The sequence below is a fragment of the Myotis brandtii genome, unplaced genomic scaffold (genome assembly GCF_000412655.1).
Source record: "Myotis brandtii unplaced genomic scaffold, ASM41265v1 scaffold1733, whole genome shotgun sequence".
Classification (NCBI taxonomy): Eukaryota; Metazoa; Chordata; class Mammalia; order Chiroptera; family Vespertilionidae; genus Myotis; species Myotis brandtii.
Genome location: NW_005356400.1, coordinates 803,454 through 816,743, shown reverse-complemented (window position 1 = coordinate 816,743; position 13,290 = coordinate 803,454). Strand labels below are relative to the sequence as shown.

The window sequence follows — 13,290 nt, the reverse complement described above, 5'->3', positions numbered from 1 at the left end:
GTGGTTGAGCATCAACTTGTGAACCAGGAGGTCACGGCTCAATTCCCGGTCAGGGCACAGGCCCGGGTTGCGGGCTCCATCCCCAGTGTGGGGTGTGCAGGAGGCAGCCGATCCATGACTCTCTCTCACCATCGGTGTTTCTTTCTCTCTCCCTCTCCCTTCCTCTCTGAAGTCAATACAAATATATTTAAAGAACAAAAAACAGGAAAGGAGGTGGGCTGTGGATTTGGCCAGGCTGGTGTCACGGGGGTTATTGTTATGATGAAGATGGATCCTCGTTCCTTCTGGTGACTTCACTGGGCAGATCTCTCCTCACCCAGCCACTCCGAGTCGGCCACCTCACTGCTGGGGCGACGTCCAGGGCGGCCAGGGGCCTCGGCGCCCCCCCCCCCCCCCCTCGGTTCACACGTGTCTCCCTCCGCCTTCTCCTCAGGGGCCGCACTGGGGTCCTCCCTCATCCTCTGTGTCGGGGGGCTCATCTCGCAGGCCCTGGGCTGGCCCTTCGTCTTCTACATCTTCGGTGAGTGAGTCGCGTCTCTCACCCTCCTCACCCTCGACGCCGCCACATCCCGGCGTCCGGCCACCTTCCTCCCGCGGGACAGGCCCCGTCCTCTGTTACCTGGGAGGTGGCGGGAACGGGAGGGGCGGTGTCTTCGTCTAGTCCAGGAGGGGGCCATGCTCAGGTGTCTGCAGAGGGTGACCGATGGCCGTCGCTACTGGAGGGAGGGTAACTGGAGAGCTGTAGCTAAAAGGGGATTTGTGGAGCCCGGCCAGCGTGGCTCAGGGGTTGAGCATTAACCTATGAACCAGGAGGTCACGGTTGGATTCCCCATCCGAGCACAGGCCCCAGTTGAGGGCTCGATCCCCAGTGTGGGGCGTGCAGGAGGCAGCCGATCCATGATTCTCTCTCATCATTGATGCTTCTATTCCTCTCTCCCTCTCTCTCTTTCTAAAATCAATAAAAATATATTTATAAAAAAATTAATTAATTTAAAACAGGAGATTTGTACAAGAGTTGATAGAGCCGTAACTAGTTTGGCTCAGTGGATAGAGCACTGGCCCGCGGACCGAAGGGTCCTGGGTTTGATTCCGGTCAAGGGCATGGGCCTTGGTTGCAGGCTCCATCCTCAGTCGGGGGCGTGCAGGAGGCAGCTGGTGGATGTTTCTCTCTCTCTCTCCTCCCTTCCTCTCTCTAAAATCAATTTTAAAATATTAAAAAAGAATTGACATGAGGTGGGAACGTTGAGGTCCTTGGGTGGAATAACCATGAATTGGCGTGTGCGCGCGTGTGTATGTGTTTACATGTATGCATGTGTGCACGTGTGTGTGCAGGTGTGTGCGTGTGTGTGCGCGCTGAGGTCCTTGGGTGGAATAACCATGAATTGGCGTGTGTGCGTGTGTGTGTGTTTACATGTATGCATGTGTGCACGTGTGTGTGTGCAGGTGTGTGCGTGTGTGTGTGTGTGTGTGTGTGTGTGTGTGTTTGGGGGGAGGCAATACCACGTCAGACAAACTCCCTCCCGCAGCCCACAAATCCCCTGAGAACTAACTGCGTCCGGCTCCCCAGGTGGCCTGGGCTGCGTGTGCTGTCTGCTGTGGTTCACCGTCATTTACGACGACCCCACGCGTCACCCGTGCATAAGCCTCCGCGAGCAGGAGCACATTGTGTCCTCGCTGGCTCAGCAGGTACCTGCACCCCTCCCCACGGGACCCGCAGAGGTGATGGGCGGGGCTCCCAGCACCTGCACCCCTCCCCCCGGGGCCCCCGCAGAGGTGGGCGGGGTGTGGAGGGGCCCTCTGACCTCCAAACACCCACGTGGATGCGCTGTGTCCTCTCAGCCCACGTCCCCTCGACGCTCCGTCCCCCTCAAGGCCATGGCCCGCTGCCTGCCCCTGTGGGCCATCTTCTCGGGGTTCTTCAGCCACTTCTGGCTCTGCACCGTCATCGTCACGTACCTGCCCACCTACATCAGCTCCGTGCTGCACGTCAGCATCAGGGAGGTGCGCTGCCCACCGGGAGCGAGGGGCGCGGGAGGGTTGGCTCCCTGCTCCCTGTCCGTCTGGCTTTGCACACACCCATCAACCCTGGAGGCGACCTTGAGGGGCACCCTAAGGACCCCCAGGGGACAGGCGTGGGGACGGGACACGCAGAGGTGAGAGGACGCCCGGGATCACAGGGCTGCTCAGGGACAGGGTGCTGTGGTCTGTGCCCCTAACCACCAGGCTACCTGACCACACCTCATTCTTTTGGGGGGTTGTTTGTTTTATTTTTTGTTTTGTTTTGTTTTGTTTATTTTGTTTTTCTCTCACACCTCATTCTTAATTCTTCAAGTTCTCTCAGGGATTTATACTGTTTGCCCTCACCGGTTTGCCTCAGTGGCTAGAGCATCGGCCTGCGGACCACAGGGTCCCGGGTTCGAACCCCGTCAAGGGCACGTACCTCGGTTGCAGGCTCTTCCCCAGCCCAGGCCCTGGTCGGGGCGCATGCAGGAGGCAACCCATCGATGTGTCTCTCTCACATCGATGTCTCTCTCTGCCTCTCCCTCTCTCCCTAAAAATCAGTGGAAAATTATCCCCGGGTGAGGCAGGTGCCGGGCCTCTCACCTGAGACGGTGACACTAGTTCCCCTAAAACGGCTGAGTGTCGGAGGGGCTGCCGTCCGTGGGACGCGGTCTCACCGGTTGGCTTCCTGCCCGCAGAGCGGGGTCCTGTCCTCCCTGCCCTTCCTGGCTGCCTCCACGTGCACGGTCCTGGGGGGCCAGCTGGCCGACTTCCTTCTGTCCAGGGACCTCCTGGGGCTCCTCACCGTCCGGAAGCTCTTCTCGGCCCTGGGTAAGGACAGGCCCCGGGCTCGGGGGACCCACCCTGCTCCGCGTCTGGTCCGAGCGGGCCCTGACCGTCCGCCCCGCCCAGGCCTCCTGCTCCCGTCGCTCTGCGCCGTGGCCCTGCCCTTCGTGGCTTCCAGTTACGTGACCACCGTGGTTTTGCTGATCCTCATTCCTGGGACCAGCAACCTGTGCGACTCGGGGTTCATCATCAACACCTTGGACATCGCCCCCAGGTGAGACCTTACCTGCTGGTTCCGCCTCCAGGCCGCTCGCTGCAGGGGCGTCCGGCCTCCGTCCTGTCATGAGGTGGGTTTTTGTTTGTTCGTTTTTTAACTATGTTTTTATTGATTATTTTTTATAGAGAGAGGAAGAGAGAGAGAGAAAGAAACATTGACGAGAGAGGAACATCACTGATTGCCTGCCTCCTGCCTGACCCCCATCAGGGATCAAGCCAGAAACCTGGGTGTGCGCCCTGACCGGGAATCGAACCCTGACCTCCTGGTTCATAGTTGGATGCTCAACCACTGAGCCACGCCGGTGGGCAAAGGCAGTTTTATTTTTATTTATTTTTTATTTTTATATTTTTATTGATTTCAGAGAGGAAGGGAGAGGGGGAGAGAGAGAGAAACATTAAAGGTGAGAGAGAATCGTGGACCGGCTGCCTCCTTCTCCCCCCACACTGGGGATCGAGCTGAAACTTGGGCCTGTGCCCTGACCATTTTGACCAGGAATCGAACTGTGACCTCCTGGTTCATGGGTCAGTGCTCAGCCCTGAGCCCCGCCGGCCGGGCCTGGGCGCTCCTCATGCCCCCCACGCCCAGTCCTCACAGCCCCACGAGGCAGGCGGGCTCTCTTGGGGCAAGAAGGTCAGGTGACGTGCCTGAGGCCACACCAAGGCAGAGCCAGGTCTGAACCCAGGCGTTCTGTCTGGAGCCGGTTGTCCTGTCCCCTCCGCACGCCGCCAGGGCCTGGGCCCCGGGGACAGCGTGGCTCCCTGGTTCTAGTTCTGGTGGCGTCAGGGCCGGCACAGGTGTATGTGGCCCCAAATGTCTCGGGGCGAGTGAGACACCGCCCGCTCGGAGCTGAGTGGCGGGAAAGCCGTCCTTCCGCCGGAGGAAAGGCGCCATGAGCGCTGGCGGCGAGCCCGTGCCATCCTCTCCGCAGGTACGCCAGCTTCCTCATGGGCGTCTCCCGGGGATTCGGGCTCCTCGCGGGCATCATCTCCTCCACGGCCACCGGGTTCCTCATCAGCCAGGTGGGCAGCGCTGAGTGTGTGCGAGCGGCAGGTGCTGTTTTGGGCCCGGGGGGCGCACAGTAGGGCCTCTGCGCTCCGGGACTGTGTGGTCTGAGGGCAAGGCGGGCACGGATGCTGACACGCTGCTCTGCTCCGAGCAGGACCGTCCATGGGCTCCGAGAGGCCAGGTTCCTGGGGGGTTGGGGCGGGGCGGGGAGGAGTAAGAGACAAATTTCTAAAAATGAACGACATCGGGTTGATGGAAACGAGCGGTTCGGGCAGAGAAAAGCGGCTCAGGGTGAGTTTCTAGAGATGCACACGCAGTGGAGGTTCTCGGTGATGCCAGAGTGAGGGCAGGTTCCTTTTCTTTTTCAACCCTCAGCCGAGGACATTGTTCCCGTTGGTTTTCAGAGAGAGTGGGGGGGGGGGACAGAGACACCCCGATGTGAGAGACACTCGACTGGTTGCCTCCCACACGCCCCTGACCAGGGCCCGGAGCCTGCAACTGAGATATGTGTCCTTGACTGGAATCGAACCTGGGACCTTTCAGTCCTCAGGCCAAGGCTCTATCTACTGAGCCACACCAGCTAGGGCGTGAAGGACAGATTTCAAGGTAGGAGAGGAAGACGGGCGAGGGGAGGTGATGAAGAGCCTGCTCAGAAAGGCCGGTTTAAAGAGGTCCGTCCTGGCGGACACGCAGGGGGCGTGGCAGGAGGCTGGCTCCACGGAACGTCGGCGGAACCCGGCCTGGATGGGAGGACGAGAGTCAACGTACACAAACATTTTCTTTTTCTTTTTTTAAAAAAATATATTTTTATTGATGTCAGAGAGGAAGGGAGAGAAAGAAACATCAGTGATGAGAGAGAATCATGGACCGGCTGCCTCCTGCACTAGGGATCAAGCCCACAACCCGGGCCTGTGCCCTGACCGGGAATCCAACCGTGACCTCCTGGTTCATAGGTCGACGCTCAACCAATGAGCCACGCTGGCCGGGCATGAGGATGAAATCTTAATGATGTCCTTTTAAGCATAATTTTCTATGAGGAATAGGGTATGTTCATGACTATTGAGATCCCAAATCCAGAAAAACATTCGCGTAGGTGAATTAATTCTGGTTTAAAGAAAAATAGAGTCGTTTTCCTTCCAAGTTTCATGAAACCTCCAATAACCCAAGACACGTGGCCATCGCAGGGCATGCCCTGTGTTCTCTGGGGTCAGCGTGTCACCCCAGCACGAGGGCTTCCGGCCCTGGTGGGGAAGGGCCCCTGAGCACAACGACCCTGGCTTTCTCCCCAGGACTCCGAGTCCGGGTGGAGGCACGTCTTCTTCCTGGCTGCCGCCGTCAACCTGTTCGGCCTGGTGTTCTACCTCACGTTCGGGCGGGCGGAGCTCCAGGACTGGGCCAAAGAGAGGGCCCTCACGCGCCTCTGAGGGCCCCAGCGCAGACGTCGATGTGGGACGCGGACCGCCCGCTTCCCAGCGTTTTCTTACTCGTCTTCACTCTTCACGTTCTTCGCTTCGCGGCCGGCTCCGCAGGTCACACCTCCGAGTGTGAGTCAGATTTCCTGGGGAGCCTCTGGAACATGCGGATGTGCGGGCGCCGCTCCGAGAGCCCGAACACATGGGTCTGGGGAGCGCCCCGACATCAGTGAGTCTTAGACACCCCCCGGGGCTCTCACCCAGCCAGGCCAGCAACAGCTGGACACGCTTGAGACGCCAATTCCCCTGCCTTTGTTTTCTGTTTTGTTTTGTTTTGAATGTATTTTTATTGGTTTCAGAGAGGAAGGGAGAGGGAGATGGAAACATCAACCATGAAGAGAATCACTGACCAGCTGCCTCCTGCATGCCCCCCACTGGGGATCGAGCCCCAAACCCGGGCATGTGCCCTGACGGGGAATCGAACCCTGACCTCCTGGTTCACAGGTCGATGCTCAACCACGGACCCACGGGCCGGACAATTCTCGTTGCCTTTGACTCTCCCTCTGTGGACAGTGCCAGGTGAATAGGACTCCCTGTGGGAATAATGACTGGCTAGTTCTCCCAGGGGTGAGATCTGCCGGGACCTGTGCCCATGTCAGAGCCGCACCCAGGGCAGCGCGTGAACCCGTCACCCTGGCAGGAACGGGCCTGCTGTGCTGATTGTGAAACCTGGGTGTTTATTCATGGGGTTCCCGTCTATTAAAACTCGGACGCTGAAATGAAAGAGACCCTGTTCCGGTTATTTGGGATCCTTCCCATCAGGCGACACAGGTGTTACTCCTCCTGGCTGCATCCCAGGAGTCGCGACCAGGACACGACCAGGAGAAGACGACCCGGCCGAGGTTAACGGGACGTTAACGGGACGTCGGTGGAAAGAGAAGGCGGGCGCCTGCGAGCAGGAAGGAGGTGAAACGGGTCTTTCGGGAATGGAGTCAGCGAGGGTCTGAGGAAGGCCTAGCGGACACCACTGTGGAAGCCGCTGGCTTTTGATTTTCGAGCCCATGCGGGGCCGTGGGCCCTCGGAGTGGCCCCCAGAGTACAGAGGCCTCGCAGAGAAACAGCCGACAGCCGGGGGACACCTCATCCAAAGGCCAGCCTTCCTCCCGTGACAGCGGCTCCGTTACAACACGGGTGGTCACTTGGCCTCGGACTTCAGATGAGGGTTCGGAGCCTAATTAACGAAAAGCTTTCAAAACACAACGGGGCCCGCGCTGGTGTGGCTCAGTGGATAGAGCATCGGCCTGCGGACTGAAGGGTCCCGGGTTCGATTCCCAGTCAGGGCCCCGGGTTTCGGGCTCAATCCCCAGTGGGGGACTTGCAGGAGGCAGCCGATCCATGATTCTCGCTCATCATGGATGTTTCTATCTCTCTCTCCCTCTCCCCTCCTCTCTGAAATAAATAAAAACATATTTAAAAACAACAGCAACAAAAAAACCCACAATGGGCCACAAAACACCCAGAGCTGCGGCGCCCCCAGGTGTGCGGAGGATTGAGGGAGGGGTCTGAGCTCACCGCCCACCATCCTGCAGGCGGCCCCACTTCTCCCCTAAAATCGCTGATGAGCTGATCACGGGCTCTGATTAAACGCAGCAGCGACACCGGGCAGGGCCTGCCCTCCGTGCGCTGTGGCCTGGCCTTCCCGGAGGTGCCCGGACTCTGCACCTGGACCCCCATGGCCAGGCCTCCTGGGTCCCCGGAGTGCCTGGTGCCAGACGGGACCCTGGCCCCCTGCTAAGGCGGGTCCTCCTGTTGACGTTACCACAGAAACTCCCTGCTCTGGGCCTGGCCTCCCTCTCGCTGACGTGTTTTCCAGGATCAGTCTGGGCACCGCGTGCCTGCCGCTGGCTCAGCAGTTCGGGTCACCGCCCCTCGGCCCCTCCCCGGCCCACTCGGATTTCACATTTCCCGCTGCCCTGGGTTCTGCTGGCTCCCGTGAGCCCCTCCTCTCCCCAGACGTGTACCTCCCTCGCTTGTCTCCTCTCATCTCAGCCTTCACGCCCCCACCCGGGACTCCCCGCAGGTCACGGTGCCCAGGCCCTGACTGCCGGGCGCTCTGTCCTACCCCCTGGAGACTCCGACGCTCACACTCCCGCCCCAGGAAGCCTGGGAAGCCTCCCGGGCAGTCAGCTGGCCGCCTACGCGGTCCTGCTCACATCTTATTTCTAAATACATTTTTATTGATTACAGAGAAGAAGGGGGAGAGAGAGAGAAGCATCAATGATGAGAGAATCATGGGGCGGCTGCCCCCTGCACGCCCCCTCCTGGGGATGGAGCCTGCGCCCCGGACATGTGTTCTGACCAGAAATCAAACTGTGACCTCCTGGTTCATAGGTCGTTGCTCAGTCAACCACGGAGCCACGCCGGCCGGGCCCTGGATGGTTCTAAGGCCCACATTCCTCCCCTGAAGATTCAAGGCAAAGGTGAACGTGAAGTTAAAAATTAAGTTTTTAACTTTGACATCATGAGGTCAAAGGATTGGGTGAAGGCTTTGCAGGGCTGACACGAGCGCGTCCAGGCAAGCAATAGCGCGTAGAGTTGGGAGGAAGCCCTCACAGGGGAGGGAGGAGGCCTTCTGTCCTGAGCCAGGCCCGTCTTCCTCTCCTGCCGCCCATGGAGTGAGCCGAGCAACCGGCGGGAGGGCCTCGCCATCACCGGTCCCAGAAAGGTACTTCCAATCCATCTGGGGACGGTTTGCTGGGAAAATCTATTTTCACAGGTTTTCACAAGGGAAAGAGGGAAGAACACGCATCAGGGACGAGTGTGCAGTGGGTGGCTGTGAGGCTAGACTCGGAAAGAGAATGTGTGGTGGTGGGTGTGGTGCTTGTGACTGAGCGGTGTGCTGGTGAGGGTTTGGATCAGTGTGTCCGTGGGGGGGTGTGTGTGTGACTGGGATGTGTGTGGAGGGTACAGCTAGTTTCGTGGATGTGCTGTGTGTGATACTGAGATGTATTTGTAAGTGTGGAGTGTGTGTGGAGTATGTGTGTGTATGTGTGTGTGGAGTATGTGTGTATATGTGTGTATGTGTGTGTAGAGGGGATGTGTGTGGAGGGTACAGCTAGTTTCGTGGATGTGCTGTGTGTGATACTGAGATGTATTTGTAAGTGTGGAGTGTGTGTGGAGTATGTGTGTGTATGTGTGTGTGTGTGTGTGGAGTGTATGTGTGTGTGTGTGTGAGGGGGGAGTGTATGTGTGTGTGGGGAGTGTATGTGAGGCTAGACTCGGAAAGAGAATGTGTGGTGGTGGGTGTGGTGCTTGTGACTGAGCGGTGTGCTGGTGAGGGTTTGGATCAGTGTGTCCGTGGGGGGGTGTGTGTGTGACTGGGATGTGTGTGGAGGGTACAGCTAGTTTCGTGGATGTGCTGTGTGTGATACTGAGATGTATTTGTAAGTGTGGAGTGTGTGTGGAGTATGTGTGTGTATGTGTGTGTAGAGTGTATGTGTGTGTGTATGTGTGTGTGTGAGGGGGGAGTGTATGTATGTGTGTGTAGTGTGTGTGTGTGTGTGTGTGTGTGTGTCAGCGAATGCAGACCTGGGCCAGCAGCCACTCTGTCGGGGGTCGGGGTGCAGAGTGGGTGCTCGCCTGGTGCGGTGACGCTCACAAGGAGAGCCAGCAGCTCTGCCAACACCTAAGGGAAGAAAGGCATTTCTCTTCCCGACGTTCCTCCTTCCTCCGGTGCCTCCGCGCTCCTGGCCTCAGCCGCATCCGTCTGCCTAGAACGCCCTGAGGCTCCCTGTGGGCAGTGGGGGCCTTGCTTCCGGCTGTCTGACAAGGTCTTCACGTCTCTCACTTTTGAGGGTTACTCTCACCGGATATAAAACCATGGATTAGCAGGGCTTTCACTTTGCCGTCTACAGTGTTCAGGTTTCCTGTAATCAGCAACAACGACGACAAAACCTCAGAAATACAACGTCAGAGGCAGCACGGGGTGGAACTGCGTGGGCACCGTGACAGCCTGTTTCCTTTGACGCGTCGTTTAGATCAGAGGGGAGCCGGGAGGGGTGGGGTCAGCTCTCCCCGGGTCCTGCTGACGTCAGTGCGTCTTGAACTTGCAGAGGATGGAGAGCAGACCCTTTGGCGAGAGGAGCAGCAGCCGGACCGCCGTGAAGCAGATGGACGACGGGTCCCCGTCCAGGAGAGGTAGATGTGCTCCCTGACCCCTCCCGCGGGCCTTCTCCTTCTTGGGCACGCACCCCAGGGTCCAGGCGAGAGGAAGCTTCCGTAAGAGCCTGTGACGGGTCTGAGCTCCACGGCGCGGCTCAGTGGTTGAGCGTCGACCCATGAACCGGGAGGTCACGGTTCGATGTCCGGTCAGGGCGCTCCATCCCCCCTGGGGCGTGCAGGAGGCAGCTGATCCATGATCCTCTCTCATCATGGATGTTTCTATCTCTCCCTCTCCCTCCTCTCTGAAATCAATAAAAGTATATATTATTAAAAGTACAATATACCTGAGCCGAAGTCCTTGGAGGACTTAATTCTCCGGGACATTCTAGATGGGATTATGTCTTAGGGGCTGTGGGGTCATGACATCAGTCACACACCTTCCTATGGGGCCACCAGGCTCAATACAATTTCAAAATAACACCTGGGGGCCCCGATTTCCGAGGGGCCCTGCCTACAGTGAGAAGCGTGTGTGTGTGTGTGTGTGTGTGTGTGTGTGTGTGTGTGTGTGGCCTCAGCTGTGTTAACGTGGGTGTGTCCTGCTCTCCTTCCCAGTGTCCGGCTTCTGTTCCCTCCGCTGCGGGCTGGCCCTCCTCCTGCATTTCTGCAATGTCTCCATGATGTCCCAGCGCGCCTGTCTCAGCCTCACCATGGTCGCCATGGTGAACGGCACGGGCCCCCAGGGCTCGCCCAACACCTCCGCCCCGGAGCCCCTGGACGACGTCAAGGTACGTAGGAATGTCGTTCACACTCACGCGTTGACCACCCGGCCTCGCTCACCATCTGTGTACAGAGTGGATGCTACCGAGATCCGTGCGACAGGCATCGCGAGGACACGAGCCCACGTCTCCACCTGCCTCGCCGGTTCTCACCTATGGAACCGTGTCCGGGGCGGGGGCTGCCCATCCCTGGGCCTGGTACCGGATTTGCGGAGTGAGACTGCGCCTCCTCCTCCCTTTCAGAACCCCGTGTACAACTGGAGCCCCCAAACCCAGGGCATCATCTTAAGCTCCGTCACGTACGGGATGCTCATCACCCAAGTGCCCGTGGGGTATCTGTCCGGAATCTACCCCGTGAAGAACATGGTCGGCTCTGCCTTGCTCCTCAGCTCCCTGCTCAGCCTGCTCACGCCGCTGGCGGCCGGGGTCGGGGAGTCCGCGGTCATCGCCTGCCGCGTGGCCCAGGGGCTCAGCCAGGTACGTGAGGATGCGGAGCCTGAGCAGCCCCCGGCACACGCGAGTGTCGGCGAGGACCCGCCTCTGCTTCTCGTTGCAGGGGACGGTGCTGGTGGCTCAGCACACTGTCTGGACCAAGTGGGCACCTCCGCAGGAACGAGGCCGGCTGACCTCTCTGAGTCTATCAGGTAACGGCTCCCGCCCGGATGCTCGCATCCCATGGTTGTCTCCTGGCGTCTTTACTGTGTGTGTGTGTGAGAGAGAGGGGGCGGGGGAGGCAAATATTCTTTTCTTTCCCTTTTTAAATATACATTTATTGATTTCAGAGAGGAAGGGAGAGGGAGCGAGAGAAACATCAATGATGAGAGAGAATCATGGATCGGCTGCCTCCTGTGCGCCCCCTACTGATGATTGGGCGCAGAACCTGGGCCTGTGCCCTGACTGGGAATCGAACCCTGACCTCCTGGGTCATAGGTCAACGCTCAACCACGGAGCCATGCGCTGGGCTCTCCTTCGCTTCTGATCAGGGTTGTGCTGTGCAGAGTGACGCCACGGAGAGTGGTCGCCGCTCCCAGGAGCCTCTTGTCTTGACGTCCCGACGCCGGTGCTCACGAGGCCTGTTCTCTGTGCCCCTGGTTAGGGCTGATGCTGGGACCCTCCGTGGCCCTGTGTGTGACGGGGCTCATCTGCCAGGCCCTGGGCTGGCCCATGGTCTTCTACATCTTCGGTGAGTCTCCTGTGAAACCCCTGTCCTTATTCAGCCTTTAAGACAAAGTTAAAAAGAAGAACGGGAGATTTGGTTTTGGGTGGTGGGCACACGGTGCAAGACACAGATCTGGTTACATGGAAACCCATACGTGAAACTTATATGTTCATGTTGACCCACGTCACCCCAATCCGTTTAATAAATAAATCATAAAAGAACTGAATAAATACAGCTTACATGAGATTAATGAGGTTGAAAATGATGCATTTCATGAAGGAAAGAGAGATGTCAACATTCGTTGATTTCTTTTTTTTTTTAATTTATTTTTATTGATTTCAGAGAGGAAGGGAGAGATAGAAACACCAAGGATGAGAGAGAATCCTTGATCGGCTGCCTCCTGCGTGCCTCCCAGTGGGGATCGAGCCCGAAACCCCAGCATGTGCCCCAACCGAGAATCGAACTGTGACCTCCTGGTTCATAGGTCAATGCTCACCCACTGAGCCACACCCGCCGGACTCCTCTCTCTCTCTCTCTCTCTCTCATCTCCCCCCCCACACACACACACACCCTCCACTCTCTCTAAAAATTGATGAGAAAAATATCCTCGGGTGAGGATTAAAAAATAAAGTGTGAGCCTGTTGCAAAGTCTCAGAAGAGAAAGCGGAGGCCCAGGCTTTCCTGCCGCGCTGAGCAGGGCTGTTTGCAGAGACGCGCCGGGGAGAGCAGCATCCGGCTCTCACGGCGCTGCCTCCCCAGGGGCCGGCGGCTGCACCCTGAGCCTCTGCTGGTTCCTTCTGTTTTACGATGACCCCGAGGGCCACCCGTGCATCAGCCCCGCGGAGAAGGAGTTCATCGCGTCCTCCCTCGTGGAGCAGGTAAAAGCCGACGCCTCACCTTCCAGATCCCGAGCCAGGGGAGCGAGCCCCCTCCTGGCCCCCACGTGCTAACCACGGATGATGGGCTTCCTCCCAGGCCGGCTCCGTGGGAAAATCCGTGCCCATCCGGGCCGTGCTCAAGTCTCGGCCGGTCTGGGCCATTTCCCTCGGCTGCTTTGCTTTTTCCTGGACGAATCACGTCATGTTTTTGTATTTGCCGACTTTCATCAGCTCCAAGCTCCACGTTAACGTGAGAGAGGTCGGTATCCCCTCCGTTCTCTTTTCTTTGTATAGATATATATTGACTTCAGAGAGGAAGGGAGAGGGAGAGAGAGAGAAACATCAATGGTGAGAGAGAATCATGGATCGGCTGCCTGCTGCCCTGACCAGAATCAAACCCCGACCTCCTGGTTCATAGGTCAAGGCTCAACCACGGAGCCACGCCGGCCGGGCTGACTGTTTCCGATCGTTCTCATCTCTACCACGTTACAGGGCCGGCATGTCCCACTCTCGGCCTAGTCTTCCTCTTACTACCTGCCCAGTCATGTCAGGTCCTGTGACACTGAAAATAATAAAAATAAAACAGACAGATGGTGGCAAGGGCCCCGCCCTCCAAACGATTGTCCTTTCTTTGGGGCGTGTGGCCCCAGCACTCACGTGGGCGTTGGGTGCTGATGGCTTCACAGATGACGGCGCCGATTTCAGATACTGAATTTCTTTCTTTTTTAAAAAAATAATTCTTTTTTGTTGAAAATATTGCATATGTGCCCCTTTCCCCCATTGACCCCCCTAGCCCGCCCCCCGCCCCAGGCCCTCACCGCCCCCGTCCGTGTCC

The 13,290-nt window shown here is 58.1% G+C and overlaps 2 protein-coding genes across 7 annotated transcripts in view; both read left to right on the top strand.

The window, feature by feature from the left end:
- Positions 1-5,857, top strand: part of LOC102258592 (sodium-dependent phosphate transport protein 3) — a 12,486-nt gene extending 6,629 nt beyond the window's left edge. For both annotated transcript variants that reach the window (XM_005863152.2, XM_005863153.2), the window contains 7 exons: positions 434-520; positions 1,568-1,686; positions 1,840-2,001; positions 2,700-2,832; positions 2,914-3,061; positions 3,993-4,083; positions 5,359-5,857. In XM_005863152.2, the coding sequence (XP_005863214.1) occupies positions 434-520; positions 1,568-1,686; positions 1,840-2,001; positions 2,700-2,832; positions 2,914-3,061; positions 3,993-4,083; positions 5,359-5,493 (875 nt within the window). In that variant the 3' untranslated portion in view covers positions 5,494-5,857. The remainder of the gene's footprint in view (positions 1-433; positions 521-1,567; positions 1,687-1,839; positions 2,002-2,699; positions 2,833-2,913; positions 3,062-3,992; positions 4,084-5,358) is intronic.
- An 81-nt stretch (positions 5,858-5,938) lies between these two features.
- Positions 5,939-13,290, top strand: part of LOC102262241 (sodium-dependent phosphate transport protein 1) — an 11,844-nt gene continuing 4,492 nt past the window's right edge. For 2 of the 5 annotated variants that reach the window (XM_005863165.2, XM_014537135.1), the window contains exons 1-9: positions 5,939-6,447; positions 7,873-7,961; positions 9,594-9,678; positions 10,255-10,427; positions 10,662-10,895; positions 10,975-11,062; positions 11,515-11,601; positions 12,337-12,455; positions 12,553-12,714. In XM_005863165.2, the coding sequence (XP_005863227.1) occupies positions 9,597-9,678; positions 10,255-10,427; positions 10,662-10,895; positions 10,975-11,062; positions 11,515-11,601; positions 12,337-12,455; positions 12,553-12,714 (945 nt within the window). In that variant the 5' untranslated portion in view covers positions 5,939-6,447; positions 7,873-7,961; positions 9,594-9,596. The other 3 variants (XM_014537134.1, XM_014537136.1, XM_014537133.1) reach the window with 3 other exon arrangements.